We start from the raw sequence: 21651 nt of genomic DNA on the forward strand, positions 1-21651 counted from the left end.
AAGTAATATGATGACTTGCAACACAGATGCAGTATTAACTAGAAAAGAAAATACAAACCACTAAGCCACATTAAGAAGGCAGATAACACAATATGAGGAAAAAATCTGGACAAGGAATTAAGCGTATCACTGTACAGTTGATGCTATAATTTAACATGTGTTATTTTATACACTATTCATAATAACTCAATTGTAGGTGCAGCCCAACTGTAAAGGCAGCAGGGCTCAGACCCACTGACATCAAGCAGCAGAGGTGGGGCTTGAACTGACCCAGGACAATTTCTTTCTTTCTTTTTTTTTTTTTTTTTTTTGACAATTTCTACTTTAACATCTTAAAGTCTCTTCTAGGCTTTACTTCCAGAGTTTTATAGATTTGTAAGCTTGGACTGTTCATGTAATCTCTGGGCCTGAGTTCAATCTCATAACTTCTGTACCTTTCATGTATAAAAGGCCAACATTCTTTAAGTTTTTAAATATTTTTTATTCTCTGACGGTTTTTCTTAAATGCATACCTTGTCTAAACAAAACAAAAAAACCCCAAATGTTCCCATTTTAGGTTTTTCTCATAACAGAGGTGCTACTTGCAGCTTTCTACTTTCTAAAAAAAGTAAATAAAGATGTATATTTAGATACAAACTTAGAAATGTGCATACAAATGAATAGAGTCTATTCCAAAACATTTCAGCAGGGGAGTCAAACATCCTTTTCCCCTGGCTCTCTGTTTTCACCACACTATCTTGCTCTCTTTGATTCACTTCTTTCAGCCCAATTTCTCTCCTTCTAACCTGTACCTATTTTTTTTTTCCAAACCACAAAAATGCTATTCTTTTGTACTGAACTATTCTAAGGTGTTTCATAGGCTGGAGGAATCAACCCCCAAGTTGGTTTCAGGTTGGCTACTTTTTACTTCCATCACTTCAAATCAAGAAGCTCCCCAAATCAGCCAACTGCCTTCATTGGCCTATTAGGTATGGTTGTCTTTTGAACAAGAACAGTGAAAGACTGATGGCAGCTGGTAATGCACTTATAGAGAAAGACAGCAATAATCACACTACCCAGGCTTAAGTGCTCAGGCAGTAAAATATGAACATCATCAGTCTCCTCAATCCACTACACACACATCACTAATCATAGATTACAAGAAAGGCTTACCCCATCTAACACCTGCAGCTCTCTGGACAACCTTTCTGCAAAGGCCTCGGCATTCGAAATTGCATACTCACAGCCTTCCATCATTATCTCAATATCCTGCTCTTCTCTTGCATTTAACTCTTGGTATTCATCCACTGCTTCTTCATCGCCTCCTGTCACACTCTGATTTTCTCCACTTGGAACAGATTCTTAAAGAAGGTAAAAATTAAAAATAAAGTAGGATGGACAATAGGCACTGCACTTATAGGTAAGGTCAGTTATAAGCACAGGTCACATTTAGTGGCTGAAAAATAGGAAAAATGATTCAAAATATATGAAAAAACCACTTATTATTATGAAGAACCGCATGTGTTAACATAATATCTATTATAACAAAAGCATGCAGTCTAATTCACTGACTTGTGTTAAAATAGGCTTTAGTCACAGTTTCCCAAAACATAATCAAACTATAAAACAAATACAAAACCAGAAACAAAGCACGTATGCAAGACTAACCTTTTCCCCCTACCTGAAGTAACTGTTGCTCTAACAAAACAATGATTATGAGTTCAGGACACATGAAAAACAATTTGCTTCCCTTTTTTTCCCAGGTAGCATTTTCTTCTGTTATCTTTGTTCTTTTTGTCTTTATTATGCTTTGTTTTTTCCTCCAAATAACTTTCAATTGAAATTTAAAAAATGCATCTACAATTTATTTTGTGCACTGAAAATATTAACTGAATTTTCCATTTCTTTCTTTAAAAATTTTTCACATGTGTTAATAAAATTTCTAAAGATCAGCTAATAGAAACTTTCTCAGTAACTGTATACTGTAGTAAGAAGAGCAACAACTACATGGCTGAGTGAAATTACAAAAATTTAAACTGTTTCCCTGCTTCAAAACAAAAGACCACGAGGTCAAATCTGAGATGCTTTCTGGGTAAATGCCTCAGTTCAGTTTTTTGAGAGAATACACTCAACATGTGCGATTTATATAAATCTTGAGGTTAAGAGAGGTAAAATGAAAAAAATAATTTTTACCCCTAAATAAACCTCGAAACAAAGTCACTGATTTTCATCAACTCATGTGACACGTTAAAATCACAAACACTGGATGTTTGAAATATTATTTTGTATGAAAATGAATATTTGCATTCAGTGTGACATGACATATGTTCATTTGTCCTAGGACAAAAAACACCTAATTCAAAGTAACAAATGGTTTACTCTTAAGAATGGCAATTAGGCCGATTTAGATAATGTCCCAGAAAAAAAAGGAGGGCGATAAAACTTTTGGTATAGGCAATTACAGATTACAGTATATAAATATAAGTTCCTTACAGTAGCATCGCCGAGCTCCTAGTCCTTTGAAACAGTCACTGTGGAAATGTTAAACTGTCATGTGTGACAGCTTCTTAGCCGCTAGGGGGCAGGGAATGCCTAAACCATTCTGTACAGCTCCTTGCACAAGTAAATATTTAAAAATAAACAAAGATTTTAAATGATCATAATTGCTTCAGAAGTATTTTCTCTTTCATAAAACAGCCCTTTGGAAGTCAATAATGAATACTATCATCGATTTTTATTACCATATGGATCATGTAGTAATATATTTTTCCCTGCACACAATTTCATAAAATATGCAACCAACAGTACATAACAATGTCAAGTAATAAAAATCTATGGAATAGAATAAGAAGAAAAGGTGTTACGCACCTTCTGTAACTTTAGGCAGTTCTGGAGAGTAAAAAGGTATGAAAAAAGCAGAGGAAAGTAAGCAAAGAATATTAGCTTGCTAGAAACGTACACAGGTTTAAATTTTAAAAATACTACCCATATTTCATTCGAACTTCAGGCTACATTAAAGCTTAAAAGACAATGTCAAATACAACTACAAACTGGAAATATCCACAAGAAGCTAAATTTCCAGTGTTCATTTTTCTTATTCATTTTCTGACAGTGACTAAAAATACATTTATCTTTCTATTTTCTCTTAGTCTTTTATGAAACAGTACTGCTGACTCCTTGGAGGAGAAAACTGGGAAACAGATCACTTCCTGGGGATTGTTTACAGGTTAGTTTTGACTCATGCATTTAGTCTAGTTATTTTCACTCAAGGCCCAAACCTTTACCCAGACACTCCCTCACAATGGATTAGTCATAAAACATTGTTAGAAAGGACAAGATGGAAGCAGTTTAAAAACACACACGCAATTATCAGTTCAAGCTGGCTTTTAAGGATTCAAGTCAAAGATTTAAAAAATAATCTGGCTGCAAGAATGAAAAAGAAAAGGCTAAACAAAAACTTCACTCTACTTCAACTGCTAACAAAGTCCTGTTTTAAGAAACTTATTCTACTAAGAAGCTCTAATTATTAGCATGAACATTCAACTGTCACCAATAAAAACTACTAAAGCTGCTACTGCTAACATTCCCAATGAACAGTCTGACTTATTTGAATGGTTACTTAGCGCTTAAAAGATGTTGATAATTTCTTATTTGTTTTCTAACATAACCCAAAGCTTAGAGACTTTTTTCTAAAAATGGGAGTTAGCGGCCATGATTTTAAAGTCCAGTAAAACATTAAACAGGTTTATGGACATTAATAAAGCTACTATATGAACTCCATTAAACCAAAGCAACAGTTACTGATTTATAGAAAGTGATTTTCAAAATGTGTTCCTTAAGGATCTCAGTATTCTTAAAATTGATCTCAATTAAGTGACATTTATAAAAATAAAAATGTCTACACCTTCGTTTAAGGCCCTGAAAAATTAAATGTCTTATCTTTTTTTAAAGCTAGTCACCTCATCCTCAAAAAACAGCAATACTCTTCTCATTGATTTTGGTAATATTCCTTAATGAGGTAAATACAAGTAGGTATGTACTTGCCCATATTGTTGACTGAATGAAATATATTGGTTTAAAATACATCTTAGGCAATAAGTAACATCTGGAAACACATCATATTCGAAAACAGAACAGAAAGCTTATGAATCATTCACTGATCAGAATGTTCAACCCTGAAATGGTTAAAAAAAAAAAAAGAAAAGAAAAAGCTACTCAGAACAAATTAAGCCACTATTCAAGGCATGGAATATTACCATAAATTTCTTAAAGGTCATTCCCTCAGCACACTCAACCACCAAGACACTGGAGGCTAATATTGGTGAGATGGCAACCCTGAGGGCTCCAACACAAGGCCAGCCCCACTGCAGGGAGAAGCATGTGGCCTGAGAGATGTGACTTGCCTCTGCCAGTTCCAAGCATCAAGCCTGAAACCAGTAATGGCCTCGCTAATTAATAAGTGATGGACAAGAATACTACATTTAAGGAGAGAAAGATAGATGACCAAACAGCAAAGGAATTAAGTAAAACAAAATGGAGAAAGGACAGAGGCAAGTGACTAAGTCAAGGAATAGTCTGAAGCATCTGAAACTGCCATTTTTATAGGTCAAAATGGTTGAATATTGGCAATTTCAGATGTTTCACTTGACAGAACAGAAGCTTCTATTTTGAAATGCTAATATACAACTTAGGACAAATCTAAGTTTTCTTTCTAATATATAATTTAGAACAAATCTAATTTTTTTTTCCTCAATAAAGAGGGGCAACAACTCTGTCCACCTGCTGTTACTTCAATTGCTTTCTCTGAGATAAAGAATGCAACACAAATTGTATCCGCGAGGCACACAGAACCCATCTTCTCACAATGTGTATGTCTTTATGAAAGAAATTTTAAAAGAAAAAAACCTCGTTGTATGTTTTCAACAATTAATAGTAGAGTTTTTGTCTTATAACACAAAATAATCCCTAGTAATATTCCTGAAGACATACTTATCTAAAATACCCTAATTAACCTCATGTCTTAGGACTTTATCCTGATAACAGAATAATAATTATTAATATATAATTGAGTTCTTACTATGTATCTGGCATTGTTCTCATCATGTTCATATATTAATTTAATCCTTAAAACAATTCTATGGAGTCGATACTATTATTATCTCTGTTTCTGACATACAAGAAACTGAAACATAGAGCAACCCAAGATCACACAGCTATAGTAAGTGACAAAGCCAGTATTTGAACCCAGGCAGTCTGACTCCAGCGTTGTTTCTTAAACACTACACCTACACTCTACACAAAAATACAACTACAAGGATATTCATCTCAGAGCTGTTTAAGATAAGCAAAGATTGGAAAATTTTTAAAAAGTGATTAAAGAATTATAGTATATCCAATACAGTGGAATACTATGGTGCCATTAAAAATAATGTTGGAGTAAGTGTTTAATAACATGGAAAATGTTCATGAAACATTATATGAAAAGGCATGTTAGGCAGCAACATAAATTTCTTTATTTTAAAAAAAGCATTTCAGTATGCATAGAAATGCATAGTTATCTCCAAGGATTAAGTTTATAAGTGATTTTCATTTAATTTAATGAATCAGTTTTCTATAATGAACAAGTATCACTTCTGCAATAAGAAAAATTATCTTAAAATTCCTTTACAAAAAAGATAATTCAGAGTTTTAAATACTTTGAGCAATGCCAAATTATATATTCACTTATAGATACACCTGATTTTACAAATACATTTTTATTTAACTTTACCTTCCAAAAGCTGTGAGCTAACATGGACAAAATCAATTTTCTTCCGGAGATATCGCTGATTCAGTTTCCAAATGCATGAAATAAATGCATTCTTTTCAGCAGTGCTGCTGGCAACCCATTTATATATTTTTTCAAAATGTAAATCAAATTCAGGATTTTCCTGAAATAAAAATATACAAAAGATATTGGTTTTGATCATATCCTCTTCATTATTGTAAAATACATATTTCAATAAAACAAAAAGAAGTTTAAGCTGTTGTTGGAAAAAAAGCACCATTACAAATCTACTAAAAGAGGGACTTCCCTTGTGGCACAGTGGTTAAGAATCCGCCTGCCAGTGCAGGGGACACAGGTTCGAGCTCTGGTCCGGGAAGATCCCACATGCCGCAGAGCAACTAAGCCCGTGCGCCACAGCTACTAAGCCTGTGCTCTAGAGCCCGTGTGCCACAACTACTGAAGGCCGCATGCCTAGAGCCCGTGCTCCACAACAAGAGAAACCACTGCAATGAGAAGCCAATGCACTGCAATGAAGAGTAGCCCCCGCTCGCTGCAACTAGAGAAAGTGAGCGCGTAGCAACGAAGATCCAATGCATCAAAAAAAAAAAACGACTAAAAGGTTTTTTCCCCCACTGAAACTGGTAATGTCAACACAAGCAGAACTAAGTTATGTTTATATAATGTCATACCTAAATATCTACACAAAGAGATACTCTCCAGTAACTACAAATAAATCAAAATGAAATTCTACTTGAAATGGATGAGATGGAGAATAGATTAGTGGTTGTCAGGAGTCAGGGATTGTTGGGGGGAGGAAAGAGGATGGGTGTGCTATAAAGAGGTAGATGAGGGAGCTCTTTAAGGTGTTGTAATACTTCTGTATCTTGATTGTAGCAGTGGTTACATGGACCCGCACATAATAAAATGGCAAAGAACTGCACACACACACACACACACACACACACACACAATTGACTAAGTGACTTGCAGAGAATGGTTCGGAGAATTCAATTTATAGCACAAATTTTGTTTACCTCTCAAAAGAAGCTGGATTAAAAACAACATAGTGTTCTGGTAATTTCCTTTCTATGCCCCTTAGGTCTATGAGTGAAAGTACAGGATGTCTACTTAATGGCCTGTGTCTCAGCTTCCTAGTTTATAAGATGACAATGGTTTCTGGTTTTGACGTGGACCTAATTTTTCTTTTTAAATTGCCTATGGGGGGCTTCCCTGGTGGCGCAGTGGTTGAAAATCCGCCTGCCGATGCAGGAGACACGGGTTCGTGCCCTGGTCCGGGAAGATCCCACATGCCGCGGAGCAACTAAGCCCACGAGCCATGGCCGCTAGGCCTGCGCATCCGGAGCCTGTGCTCCGCAACGGGAGAGGCCACAACAGTGAGAGGCCCGCATACCGCAAAAAAAAAAAAAAAAAATTGCCTATGGGGTTTTAGAGTTATACTTTTTTTTGGATAATGTGCTGTTATTCACAGCTGTGAATCTTCTCATTATAACATGTGAGAAAAAATACAATCTATACCCTAGTGTGATATCCAAGAACAAATGAGGTGAAAAGCAGGGACTGCTCCTGTTTACAATTTTGAAAATACAGAACAATTAAAGGTGTCTCAAAAGTAAAAAATACTGGCCTTTTAAGGTCCTTTCAAATGAAAAAGAAGTTCAACTGGTGTGAGAGAACTGCACTATGCTCTCTACATGTCTCTTAAGTCACATTACAGAAATATTTTCATGCCTTGGTATTCTCCCTTGAATTTAGAACTACTTGACTACTGTATAAAATATGAAAACATATGGATGTATACTTTCCTTCACATCCAAGGAATTAAAGATAGGCTCAAATGTTTTTAATGTTCTATATAAGGCTAATCATGTATTCAATTAATTTAAAGTGTTATTTAGGGGGAATAAACTGTAATAAAGACCATAAGTAGGCAAGGAAAGTGATATGACTTTCACTGTGAAGATCTGGGATAATTTAGGGATCAAGATTTACCTATGGTACAATCATATTACAGTAGCATGGATGTACTAATGAATTTATAGCTCAATAAACAGAATTAAAGTGACAAAAGATTAAAAACTTTCACTTACAACGAAAAGATAATTGCATTATAAATTGGTGCAGCCACTATGGAAAACAGTATGGAGGTTCCTCAAAGAACTAAAAATAGAGTTGCCATATGATCCAGCAATCCCACTCCTGGGCATATACCTAGACAAAACTATAATTTGAAAAGATAAATGCACCCCAGTGTTCACTGCAGCACTATTTACCACAGCCACGACAGGAAAACAACCTATATGTCCATCGACAGGTGAATGGATAAAGAGGATGTGGTACATATATACAATGAAATACTACTTAGCCATAAAAAAGAATGAAATAATGCCATTTGCAGCAACATGGATGCTATTAGACAGTACCATACTAAGTGAAGTAAGTCAGACAGAGGACAAATACATATGATATCACTTATATGTGGAATCTAAAATGTGACACAAATGAACTTATCTGTGAAACAGAAACAGACTCACAGACATAGAGAACAGACTTGTGATTGCCAAGGGGAAGGAGAGGTGGGGAAGGGATGTTCTGGGAGTTTGGGATTAGTAGATCCAAACTATTATACATAGAAAAGATAAACAAGGTCCTACTGTATAGCACAGGGAACTATATTCAATATTCTGTGATAAACCATAATAGAAAAGAATATTTAAAAAATGTATATATATGTATAACTGAATCACTTTTCTGTACAGCAGAAATTAACACAACATTGTAAATCAACTATACTTAATAAAATAAATTTCTTTAAAAAAAGGTAATTGTGGGCTTCCCTGGTGGCGCAGTGGTTGAGAGTCCACCTGCCGATGCAGGGGACACCGGTTCGTGCCCTGGTCCGGGAAGATGCCACATGCCGCAGAGCGGCTAGGCCCATGAGCCATGGCCACTGAGCCTGTGCATCTGAAGCCTGTGCTCCCCAACAGGGGAGGCCACAACAGTGAGAGGCCCGCGTACCGCAAAAAATAAAAAATAAAAAAAGGTAATTGTGGACAAGGATGTCCACTCTCACCACTATTCACCAGAAATCTCTTGCATTCCTATACACTAACAATGAAAGATCAGAAAGAGAAAGTAAGGAAACAATCCCATTCACCATTACAACAAAAAGAATAAAATATCTAGGAATAAACCTAGCTAGGGAGACAAAAGACCTCTATGCAGAAAACTATAAGACACTGATGAAAGAAATTAAAAATGATACCAACAGATGGAGAGATACCATGTTCTTGGATTGGAAGGATCAATATTGTGAAAATGACTATACTACCGAAAGCAATCTACAGATTCAATGCAATCCCTATCAAATTACCAATGGCATTTTTTACAGAACTAGAACAAAAAATCTTAAAATTTGTATGGAGACACAAAAGACCCCAAACAGGCAAAGCAGTCTTGAGGGAAAAACACAGAGCTGGAGGAATCAGACACTGACTTCAGACTATACTACAAAACTACAGTAATCAAGACAATATGGTACTGGCACAAAAACAAAAATATAGATCAATGGAACAGGACAGAAAGCCCAGAGATAAACCCACACACCTATGGTCAACTAATCTATGACAAAGGAGGCAAGGATATACAATGGAGAAAAGACAGCCTATTCAGTAAGTGGTGCTGGGAAAACTGGACAGCTCCATGTAAAAGAAGGAAATTAGCACACTCCCTAATATCATACACAAAAATAAACTCAAAATAGATTAGAGACCTAAATGTAAGACTGGACACTGTAAGACTCTTAGAGGAAAACATAGGAAGAACACTCTTTGACATAAATCACAGCAAGATCTTTTTTGATCCATCTCCTAGAGTAATGGAAATAAAAACAAAATTAAACAAATGGGACCTAATGAAACTTCAAAGCTTTTGCACAGCAAAGGAAACCATAAACAAGATGAAAAGACACCCTCAGAATGGGAAAAAATATTTGCAAATGAATCAATGGACAAAGGATTAATATCCAAAATATACAAACAGCTCATGCGGCTCAATATTAAAAAAACAAACAACCCAATCCAAAAATGGGCAGAAGACCTAAATAGGCATTTCTCTAAAGAAGATATACAGATGGCCAAGAAGCACATGAAAAGCTGCTCAACATCACTAATGCAAATCAAAACTACAATGAGGTATCACCTCACACCAGTCAGAATGGGCATTGTCAGAAAATCTACAAACAACAAATGCTGGAGAGGGTGTGGAGAAAAGGGAACCCTCTTGCACTGTTGGTGGGAATGTAAATTGATACAGCCACTATGGAGAACACTATGGAGCTTCCTTAAAAAACTAAAAATAGAATTACCATATGACCCAACAATCCCACTACTGGGCATATACCCAGAGAAAACCATAATTCAAAAAGACACATGCACCCCAATGTTCATTGCAGCACTATTTACAATAGCCAGGTTATGGAAGCAACCTAAATGCCCATCGACAGACGAATGGATAGAGAAGATGTGGTACATATATACAACGGAATATTACTTAGCCATAAAAAGGAACGAAATTGGGTCATTTGTTGAGACATGGATGGATCTAGAGACTGTCATACAGAGTGAAGTAAGTCAGAAAGAGAAAAACAAATATCGTGTATTAACGCATATATGTGGAACCTAGAAAAATGGTACAGATGAACCGGTTTGCAGGGCAGAAATTGAGACACAAATGTAGAGAACAAACGTATGGACCTCAAAGGGGGAAAGTGGTGGAGGGGCATGGTGGTGGTGGTGGTGTGATGAACTGGGAGATTTGGATTGACATGTACACACTGATGTGTATAAAATGGATGACTAATAAGAACCTGCTATATAAATAAATAAATAAAATTCAAAAATTCAAAAAAAATAATTGCATTAGTATTTATAAAGAAATCTTAAGAGTCTTGGCAACTCATATGAAGATTGAAAGGAAATGATCTCTTCCCTGGGAATATTTCACATAATGCCATAAAAGAGGCTGACTGCTCCAGCAGCAACACTCACACAAATCAATGTGTGAGGCAGGGACTTCCCTGGTTGCGCAGTGGTTAAGAATCTGCCTGCCAACACAGGGGACACGGGTTCGAGCCCTGGTCTGGGAAGATGCCACATGCCACGGAGCAACTAAGCCCAGGAGCCACGACTACTGAGCCCGTGTGCCACAACTACTGTAGCCCATGTGCTTAGATCCCGTGCTTCGCAACAAGAGAAGCCACGACAATGAGAAGCCCCTGCACTGCAATGAAAGTAGCCTCCACTCACTGCAACTAGAGAAAGCCTGCGTGAAGCAACGAAGACGCAACACAACGAAAAATAAATAAATAAATAATTTAAAAAAATATATATTAATGTGTGATGCAAAATGGCTAATGTTAGGCTATGTATAAAAATTTTATGCTTTATATCCATATGTACCGTACACACATCAAGGTGCCTGCATAAAATGAAAAAAAATCCATTAAGCAAGTCAGCAATGAGGTGTCAGCTGAGGAAAGCATTCAAGTAAGCATTCAGCAATGTTAATGAATTACACAAGTCAGTGGGGTTATGAAGTGTGGAACTATTGAAGAGAAAAAGGCTTTTTAATAAAGGTGAATTTCTAAAAAGCCTTTGAAGTATTTTGTCTTAAACAGAAAATCTCTACTCTTGATCCTTTCCATAATAAAAGAAATTATTAAATAATTGACATGTTTTTAAAAGTCTCATTTTCATGTTCTTCCCAAATACATATACACGCATCCACATTCAAAGCACCTGTCAGACCCCGTTTTCCACATCCCACATTTCTCTAAAAACTGGGTGCTTTTTAGGAATAAAGCAAAGGCCCAGTTTGCCTAAAATATTTAAAGAAAAGGCATTCTCTACATTCTGGAAGAAATCTCAACTCTACAGATATGCAGGACTCTCCTAAAGCTGTTTCTGCTTCATTAAAAAAATCTTCTTGCACCTGACTCAACTGCCTGTCATTCTGTCCAGCTTTTAGTTCTTCAGAGGTTTGTACCAGGTCAGCATAAAACCAGACTTTTATTTTATCAGACTGCTCTACAAAGGTAGTTTTCACTTCTCTGTGACTTTTTAATCACTGTATGAGACTTGTAGAGTTCAGTCAATGGGCACATGTAGTTACAGTACTGTAAGCCTTGCTATCAGCCCCATCCACAGTACAGTAGATGTGGTGCAAGGCATTCCCTAGAGCTCTGGAGGTGCCTCTGGGCTGCAGAGGAAGATGAGGGGCAGGGTTAGAGAGGCAGAAGAGGAAGAAGCACCTACTTTAACCTGAGGGGCTCTACTTTCTTTCTTTCTTTTTTTTTTTTAAAAAGGGTATTGCTGTGAAAAGCCTTGAAATGTCAGGAATAAAGGTGGCCCTTTATCACGATTATCATATTATTCAACTTTCCTGGAGTTTGAGTGTGACTTAAGGTGTAAGGTATCTTATTCTTTAATATCTTATTTAATGTCTTATATCTTATTCTTCAAAGTCCTTAAAATAAGGGGTGAAACTCACTATTACTGCCATCACTTGAGCCACAATATTCAAACCATAGCTTCAGAGGGCCAGCTTGGCTGCCTCAGTTGGTGATTCTACACTATTTTTAAGGACTCCCTAAGGAAGATTCACTTTGGTTATATTTTCTGTGATTTCTGAACTAGGTTTTACCAAATGATTCTTAAAAAAACTACTCACACAACACACTACTTTAAAATCCATACTAATTTATGGATTTTATACTAAGTATACCTAATCTAAATACAGAAATGTATAGTCAAGGTTATTTTGCTCTAGTTATGTAGCCTGTGAACAAACATAATTGTAGCTCAAAAAAAAAAGCACAATGAAACAAGCTTACATACATACTTATTTTAAGTAGCCTGTGAATGAGAAGTGAGAGAATGGAAGAATGGATAATACACTTTAGACTAATTGCTGGTTAGGTGGTGAACTACTGGGTCACAAAACAAGTTTAGATCATCTTAGAAGACAACATACTATGTTATAAAATGAAAGACACTTTCAGAATTCATGTCATAGAACTAACAAAAACATACTTTAATAGCATCCTTGGCATCTACCACAGCAAGGTCTCGAAGGGCCCAAGCAATCTGCCTTTTGTAGAAATCTCCTTTATCAGATTTCTTGACTTTGACCACCTTCACCTGCACGGGACGTTCAGTTGTCACTGTTGAATAAAACACACACTTTCATTAGAGACATTATTCATTTCCTCATTCTTCATTCATTCATTGCAAACACAGCTGTTAGGTGCCTGTACACAATACTAAAACAGGAACAGTATTTCATAACAAATGCTATGACTGAGGAATACACAGAATACTAATGGAAGAATCTAAATCAGACTAGAAGGTCAGAGGCAGATTACTTGAGAAGTAAAACTCTTGAAACTCAAAATTAAGAAAAAAAATTCAGATTAAAAAAATGGGCCAAAGACCTTGACAGACACCCAACCAAAGAAGATATATAGACCACAAATAAGCACATGAAAAGATGCTCCACAGCATACGTCATCAGGGAAATGTAAATTCAAATGACAATGAGATACCACTACACACCTATTAGAATGGCCAAAATCCAGAGCACTGACAACACCAAATGCTGGTGAGGCTGTGAAGCAACATGCACTGTCATTCACTGACGGTGGGAATTAAAAATGGTACAGTCACTTTGGAGGAGAGTTTGGCAGTTTCCTAACAAAACTAAACATACTCTTACCATATTATCCAGCAACTGCATTCCTTGGTATTTACCCAAAGGAGCTGAAAACAGGTCCACACAAAAACCTGCACACGGATGTTTATAGCTGCTTTATTTATAACTGCTAACTTGGAAGCAACCAAGATGTCCTTCAGTAGGTGAATGGATAAATAAGCTGTGGTACATCCAGACAATGGAATGTTATGCAGCACTAAAAAGAAATGAGCTGTAAGCCATGAAAACACATGGAGGAAAGTTAAATGCATATTACTAAGTGAAAGAGACCAATCTGAGAAGGTTACATACTATTTGATTCCAATTACTATATGATATTCTGGAAAAGGCAAAACTGTGGAGACAGTAAAAAGATCAGTGGTTGCCAGGGATTGGGGAATAGATGAACAGGCAGAGCACGGAGGATTTTTAGGGCAGTTAAAATACTCTATATGACATTATCCATTTGTCCAAACCCAACACCAAGAGTGAAACCTAGAGTAAACTATGGACTTTGGGTGATTATGATTTGTTAACATAGGTTCGTTCTTGGTAACAAATGTACCACCATGGTGAGTAGTGTTAACAAAGCGAAAGGCTATGCATGTGTGGGGAAAGGGGCATATGGGAAATCTCTGTACCTACCTCTCAATTTTCTTATAAACCTAAAGCTGCTCTAAAAAAAATAAAGTCTTAAAAATGTATTAATGCTAACAAGTTATTATTTATGATAGTATTAAAAATCTAGGAATAAATAAATACCTAGGGTTAAATATAACACATGTGCAAAGCCTTTAAAATTATAAAACTTGAGACTTCCCTGGTGGTCCAGTGGTTAAGACTCTGTGCTCCCAAGGCAGGGGGCCCAGGTTTGAGCCCTGGTCAGGTACTAAATCCCGCATGCCGCAACTAAGAGCTCACATGCTGCAACTAAAGATCCCACACATGGCAACAAAGATCCCTCGTGCTGCAACTAAGACCTGGTGCAGCCAAATGAATAAATAAACATTAAAAAATAATAATAATAAAATTATAAAACTTATTGAAAGTCTTTAAAACTATAAACCTTATTGCAAGACATTAAAGAAGACCAAGATAAATGGAGAACCACACCATATTCACAAACAAGAAGACTTAATATCATAAAATGCAAGTTCTCTCCAAAGTGAACTATAGATTCAAAACAATTCCAATCAAAATCCCAACAAAATTTGGAACTTGATTCTAAAATTCAGATGAAAAAACAAAGTAAAACACAAGACAACATAAAATCCAGATATAAGAAAGGACCCAGAAACACACTCACACTCATCACTATAAACATGGACACAGGTAAATCAAAGACTGAAATGCAAAAGGTAAAATTATAAAACTTGTAGAATGTAATATAGGAGAATACTTTTATTACTCCAGGGTATGGAAGGATATCTTAAATAAGACACAAAAAGGGGAAGCCATAAATGATCAGACTGATTAATCTGATTTCATTAAAATGCATCACAAAAAGTGAAAAGATAAGCCATAAACTGGGATGCATACAATCAGCAAATTAGTATCCAAATTACATACAGAACTTAAAGAAATCAGTAAAAGGACAACCAACAGAATAGAAAAATGAGTAAAAGGCTTAAACAGGCAAATTTCTTAGGCCAGAAAATTAATGGCTAATAAATCCATGAAAAGAGGCTCAATCTCATTATTATTTAGGGAAATGCAATTTAAAACCACAACGAGCTTCTATTTCACACCCACCAGATTGGAAACAACAGTCTGTCAAAACCAAGTTTAGACTAGGATGTGGAGAACCCGAAACACACACTGCTTGTGGGAGTGAAAACCAGTACAACTACTTTTGAAAATAATCTGCTATTAAGGTAGTGTTGACCATTCACTGCCTATGACCCAGCAATCTCACACTTAGGTGTCTACCCTAGAAGATTCTTGCCTGTGTACACTGGCAGACAAGGACAAACATGCTCACAGAAGTGCTGCCTGAATAGCAAAACCTGGAAACAAACCTCCTGGTCATCGCTGGTAGGATGGGTAAGTAAACAGCAGTACTCTCAGAGTAGAAAACTACACAGCAGTGGAAATGAAAGAATTACAGCTATGGGAGAAAAACAAGAGATAACACTCACAAACATACTGTTGAGTGGAAAAAGTCACAAATGAATACCTGTGCTATGATTCAATTTATGTAAAGTTCAAGGACACGCAAATATAACAATGTATATTCGAGATTACAAATACATATGGTAAAATGATAAAGAAATCAAGGAAAGAGTAAATCAAAACTCAGGATACTAGTTACCTCTTAAAGAGGGAAGGGAACAGGAGCAGGGCAGGGCACATAGGAGACTTCAAAGTTAATGGTAAAATTCTTCTTATTCTGGATAGTGGTATATATAAGTATTCACACCTTGTATGTATGTTACAGAAATACTTTTGTGGGACTTCCCTGGTGGTGCAGTGGTTAAGAATCTGCTTGCCAATGCAGGGGACACGGGTTTGATCCCTGGTCTGGGAAGATCCCACATGCCACGGAGCAACTAAGCCTGTGTGCCACAACTACTGAGCCTGTGCTCTACAGCCCTGAGCCACAACTACTGAGCCCGCGTGCCACAACTACTGAAGCCCAAGCACCTAGAGCCTGTGCTCCACAACGAGAAGCCACCACAATGAGAAGCCTGTGTGCGGCAACTAGAGAAAGCCCCCGTGCAGCAACAAAAACCCAACGCAGCCAAAAATAAATAAATAAATATTTTTTAAAAAGAAATATTTTTGTATCTACTCAAGATTTAATTAAAGACAATTGAAAAAAACCGAATTTGTTGGCCCAATTTTCCAATCACAGAAACAATGAGAATATTTTATTTATTTATTTTTGAAATTGAATTTCTTTTTCTTTTTTTAAAGCGATACATGGTCATTCTTTTTAAAAATTTATTTATTTGGCTGCATCAGGTCTTAGTTGCAGTTCACAGGATCTTCTTTGTGGGATGCAGGATCTTTCGTCGCAGCACACAGGCTTCTCTAGTTGTGGTGCGCAGACTTAGCTGCCCCGTGGATCCTGCACCTAGGATCTTAGTTCCCTGACCAGGGATGGAACGCATGTCCCCTGCATTGGAAGGCAGATTCTTAACCACTGGACCACCAGGGAAGTCCGAGAATATTTTAAACAATGAGGAAATGACCCCTAGGGAATAAAAGAATGCCAAACAAGAACCTTGACTTACTAAATACCCACCTGTGGCACACAAAAAACAGTTCTTTTTCTTTTTTCCTGCTTTGCAGACATTGACAATACTCAGCAGGCGTTCGTCATTTGGTGTAAAAATGTCTCTTTGTAATGCGTGCTTGATTGCTGTCATCTTTACTCAGCTGAAAAAATTCAGAGTATAGATATTATACTCATTCTCAAATCATTCTATCTTACATTGTCCCATTTAGGATTAAAAAAATGATCTTATTTATGGCAAACAGGTGTAGGATGAATGATTTAATACATTAGTACACCTACATCATAAAAATAAAAAGCTGTATGTTTGGAAAAGAAATTAGAGAACCAGTGATATCAAACTCTAAAATCTTTGGAAGTGTTCACCAAATATTATAATATTTTTTAAAAATTTAGGAAAAAATTAAAAAACCCATGCCCAATCTTCAAATATAAATTTCCTATATAAAGAACTCGTATAACTCAATAATTAAAAGACAAGTAACCCAGTTAAAAACTGAGCAAAGGATCTGAATAGACATTTCTCCAAGGAAGAGATACAAATGGCCAATAAGCACATGGAAAGATGCGCAACATCATTAGCCATTAGGGAAATGCAAATCAAACCCACACTGAGATACCTACCACTTTACACCATTAGGATGGCTAAAATTAAAAAGACAAGTGTTGGTAAAGGTGTGGAGAAAAAGGAAGTCTCATATATTGCTGGTGATTATAAAATGCTGCCGCCACTTCAGAAAACAGCTTGGTGGTTCCTCAAAAAGTTAAACATGGTTTACCATATGACCTGGCAATTCCACTCCTAGGTATATACTCAAGAGAACTGCTAAACATATGTCCACAAAAAATCATGTACATAAATGTCCATAGCAGTATTGTTCACCATAGTCAAAATGTGGAAACATCTCAAATGTCCTAATGAACAGCAAAATGAAATATATCCATACAGTAGAATATTATTTGGCCATAAAAAAGGAACAAAATACTGATACATACTACAACATCAGTGAATCCTGAAAACATGATGCTAAGTGAAAGAAGCCAGTTATAAAGAACGACATATTTTATGATTCCATTTATGTGAAATGTCCAGAGTAGACAAATCCATACAGATGGATTGATTTGTGGTTGCCAGGGGCTGAGGGCAAGGAGGAATGGGGAGTGACTGCTAAATGTGTATGGGGCTTCTTTTTGGGGTGATGAAAATGTCCTTGAATTAGACAGTAGTGATGTTTTTATAACCCTTTGCATATACTGGAAACCACTGAATTATATACTGAAAAAAGGTGAATTTTATGGTATATTAATCATCTTTTTTCAAATATAACTTAAGTTACATATTTCAAAAAAACTCACTGCAACTTTATTTTTTGAATATACTTTATATATATATTTGTGTGTATATACATTATTATTTCCAATGCAGATGTATAGTATTTCATACATGTGAGCTTGCTTAGGAAATTAACTCCTAGTTCTAACACTGCTTCTATGGGAAAATGAAGAAATTATGACTTATAAATAAATGACTTAGAGTGAATTTTTATAACACATGGACACTTTTGTAAACTATAGGTATCTCCTATAGTTTACTCAATCTGTAAAACTTCTATCTCTGCTCCAACTCAAAAAACTGCTTTTCTCACAAAAATCACACTTCTATCCCTCTTTCACCTCATCTCTGCCTCTAGTCTCCTGACAGCCCCCTCCTTCCTGTTCTCCTAGTCCATCTGGCCTCTCCAAGCTTAATTTCTTTCCCAACCTAGCCTAGAGGCAGTGTTCATTTCCCTACACCCACACTATCCCCTTCAATGATCTTGCTCCATTTGTAGACCAGTTCACTCTGTTCACCAATCTCCATAAACTGTCTTTTTTCTCTACTTCTCTTGGCTACCATATGCCATTTAAGAAGGCCTCATATCCATGTTCATCATCATGTTCATTACAAATATTTAAATCCAATCAAAGCTAAACTTTCAAAGTTGCTCAGCAATTCCTCAACACCTTCTTTGATGATTCCTCTTCCTACTCCCCATCAGTATTGCAAATCCTTATTTCTCTCCTTCAACCCCCAACTCTGGTGTCAGCCTCCTCCCTCTCTGCAAATGACTTCACCACCTACCCTGCAGAGAATATAAAAGCTATGAAGAGCAAGTTTTCCCAACTGCTTTCTTCTTCATCTCTCTACATTGTTATCCATCTTAACCTCCATTCCACCTATTATAAAATGTCCATGTTACTATCCCTTAATATGTTCGAGGGCCTACACACTGTGTTAAAAGCTCAACTCTATCCTATGCCCAAGCCATGCTGGATACTGGCCAGTTTGCTTTTCTGTCTCTAGGTTCTTGTTTGTGCAATTTCTTTTTCCTGAAATTCTTTTCTCCCTGGGAAATTCCAATTCATCCTTAAAATCCTGCTGAAATGTCACCTCTTCTGTGAAGTAGTCACACACTCAAAGAAAAAAAAAATTCCTTTCCTACTTCTCTAATATTTCTCCTCTATTCTGCTAACATAGCACTTAAAAACCATATTGTCTAGCTAGTTGTATTCTCTCCCCCATTAAAAGTATTTCCTTGGGGTTTCCCTGGTGGTGCAGTGGTTGAGAGTCTGCCTGCTGATGCAGGGGACAGGGGTTCGTGCCCCGGTCCGGGAAGATCCCACATGCCGCGAAGCGGCTGGGCCCATGAGCCATGGCCGCTGAGCCTGCGCGTCCGGAGCCTGTGCTCCGCAATGGAAGGGGCCACAGCAGTGAGAGGCCCGCGTACCGAAGGAAAAAAAAAAAACTATTTCCTTGCAGGCAAGACCACGTTTATCTTTGTATTCCAAGAACTTGGCAAAGACATACCAGGCATTTAATAAATTCACCAAAATGACAGTACCAAATAACATGACAACTAAAGCATTCTGCTGATTTTCCTTCATCTAATTTATCCTTTCTGCTCCTGCTGCCAACACACTAACCCAGGTTCACGTCAACCACATCTATTAAACACCACAGCATCTGGTTACCTCTTTGCAAGCTTCTACAACCCCCAAACTCTCGACAAATATTAAAACATAGCTTTCATCACAATATGCCCTTGCTCAACATTTTCCTAATGTTCCCAAATACAAACCTTCCACTCCAAGCTCTCTGTTCATTCTGGTCTTTTAAAATCTTTGCTTAGGAGTTTTTCCATGCTGGGAGTATCATGTATCCAAACCCTAACTGCACTCCATAATTTACATGAAGTTGATTCAATAAAGATCTTAATCCAAACTGATCTCTCCTCTCAACTGCTACAGCACTTATTGCATTTACTAAACAATCACTTGCTGTCCAACTGGTTAATAAAATCACAAACTCCTGGATCTCAACAACTCTCTTGAAAGAAAGGGGGGATGGGGGGTGTTTTAGCATAGTTTTATGTCCTTTATTAGTGGGTACTCAACAAATACCTCTTGCGGTAACTTGAACTGAATAGTAAAAACTGGTTAAATGAATGACTAATAGTGGTCAGCATCTATCACCCAGTCCCTCTTTGGTCAAAAGCAAAGGACTGACTGTATGGTAAGTGGTAAAACAAGACTGGACTGGGCAGAGTTCATAAAGGAGTTAGTCATAATGAAAAGCACTATGCGACTCTCATTCATTCGGCAAATATCGATGCCTGCGAAGTGCCAGGCACAATTCTAGGTTACAGTGGTGTATATGACAGATACGTCCATGAAGACAGGAAGAGCCATGCCTCCAATGGCATCTACATTCTCAGGGTGGAGTGATTAACTCTCCAGTCTTTACAGTACATTTTTTGTAAGTCAGTGAATGAACCATTAGAGGTCCTCCAAAACTATTTCCCCCGTTTAAGAACCCATGACTGACCATGTTCCAGTGGCAGTCAGCCACAATACTCTACGTTGGTTCTTGTTTCCTTAAATTCAGCTGGATTATTACAGGGTGTGGCAGGTACCTTGTCTGTAGGAGTGCCAAGTCAGTGAGTGAGTGTGGGCTGCGCCCTGTATGCTCTCGAGACATCTTAGCGCGTGGAGCACTGTCCTCCAGAAGAGAACACGGTGCCTGGAGCCAGGGAAATGCACTTAAAAGATTTAGAAGAAAATGTGGATTTGGACCCCTCCTGGTTCACGCCAGAGAGCAAAGGGATCAGGGCCGTTTTTACAGTGAAATCTGGTTTTCAAGGGCGGAACCGGAAAGGGGTGTGAGGATTGCCCTCCCAGCGCCCCGGGGCGGGGGATGCTCCTACCGGACTCTGCGTCTTACCCAGACAGGCAGGAAGAGAAGCGGGCCCTGACGGCGGAGGGAGGGGCACCCGACCCCCCGGTGCTGGGCCAGCAGCGGAACTGAGGAGCCGCCTCAGACCCTGGAATCCACCCGTCCGCTCGTCGGTGCGCCGCCGCCAGGACTGCTCGGCAGCCGCGGCCGAAGGCTTACCGCAAGGCCGGACCGGGCCCGCTTGTGCCGAGGCGGGTCCTCCACGACAGAGATGGGACGGGGCTAGAGCGGCCACGGCTACGAGGACGCGCTCCTCTGTCGAGCGGCGAGCCGGAAACGGCCGATAGCCCCCACCTTCCATATCCGGGCACGTGACCAGCCTCCACGCCGGAAGTCGATGGGGTAGAGCCGGAAGGAGTAGCGGCAGAGGCCTTGGCGAAGGGTTGGGGGGCGGGTCTCGCCGTAGGGGAGTGTCTAGGACAGGCAGGGGCGGGACCCCGTCGCTCGGAGACTGACTCGGGAGCTGGGGCATGTGGTGATGCGTGTTAGTTTCTCTTGAAGAGTTATTTATTCAGCGGTTTTCAGCAGGTCATTTAAGAAGAGATGCGATTACATGTTTTCTTTCTTGCACACGTAAAGCTCTGTTAACTCTAGATACTTGCTGCTTATGGCATGGAGAGTTTAAAT

At 37.9% G+C, this 21651-nt stretch overlaps 1 protein-coding gene across 18 annotated transcripts in view; it reads right to left on the minus strand.

Annotated features, from left to right (window-relative positions):
• Positions 1 to 21374, minus strand: part of EXOC1 (exocyst complex component 1) — a 64359-nt gene extending 42985 nt beyond the window's left edge. For 4 of the 18 annotated variants that reach the window (XM_067035795.1, XM_067035796.1, XM_067035794.1 and 1 more), the window contains exons 1-5: positions 21184 to 21335; positions 16761 to 16894; positions 12856 to 12986; positions 5750 to 5909; positions 1153 to 1340 (exon numbers count right to left, since the gene is read on the minus strand). In XM_067035795.1, the coding sequence (XP_066891896.1) occupies positions 1153 to 1340; positions 5750 to 5909; positions 12856 to 12986; positions 16761 to 16884 (603 nt within the window). In that variant the 5' untranslated portion in view covers positions 16885 to 16894; positions 21184 to 21335. Of the gene's footprint in view, positions 1 to 1152; positions 1341 to 2847; positions 2869 to 5749; positions 5910 to 12855; positions 12987 to 16760; positions 16895 to 21012 lie in introns of all 18 variants that reach the window. The other 14 variants (XM_067035792.1, XM_067035790.1, XM_059065932.2 and 11 more) reach the window with 12 other exon arrangements.
• Between the last annotated feature and the right edge of the window lie 277 nt (positions 21375 to 21651).

Source organism: Kogia breviceps, chromosome 6, assembly GCF_026419965.1.
Source record: "Kogia breviceps isolate mKogBre1 chromosome 6, mKogBre1 haplotype 1, whole genome shotgun sequence".
Lineage (NCBI taxonomy): Eukaryota > Metazoa > Chordata > Mammalia > Artiodactyla > Physeteridae > Kogia > Kogia breviceps.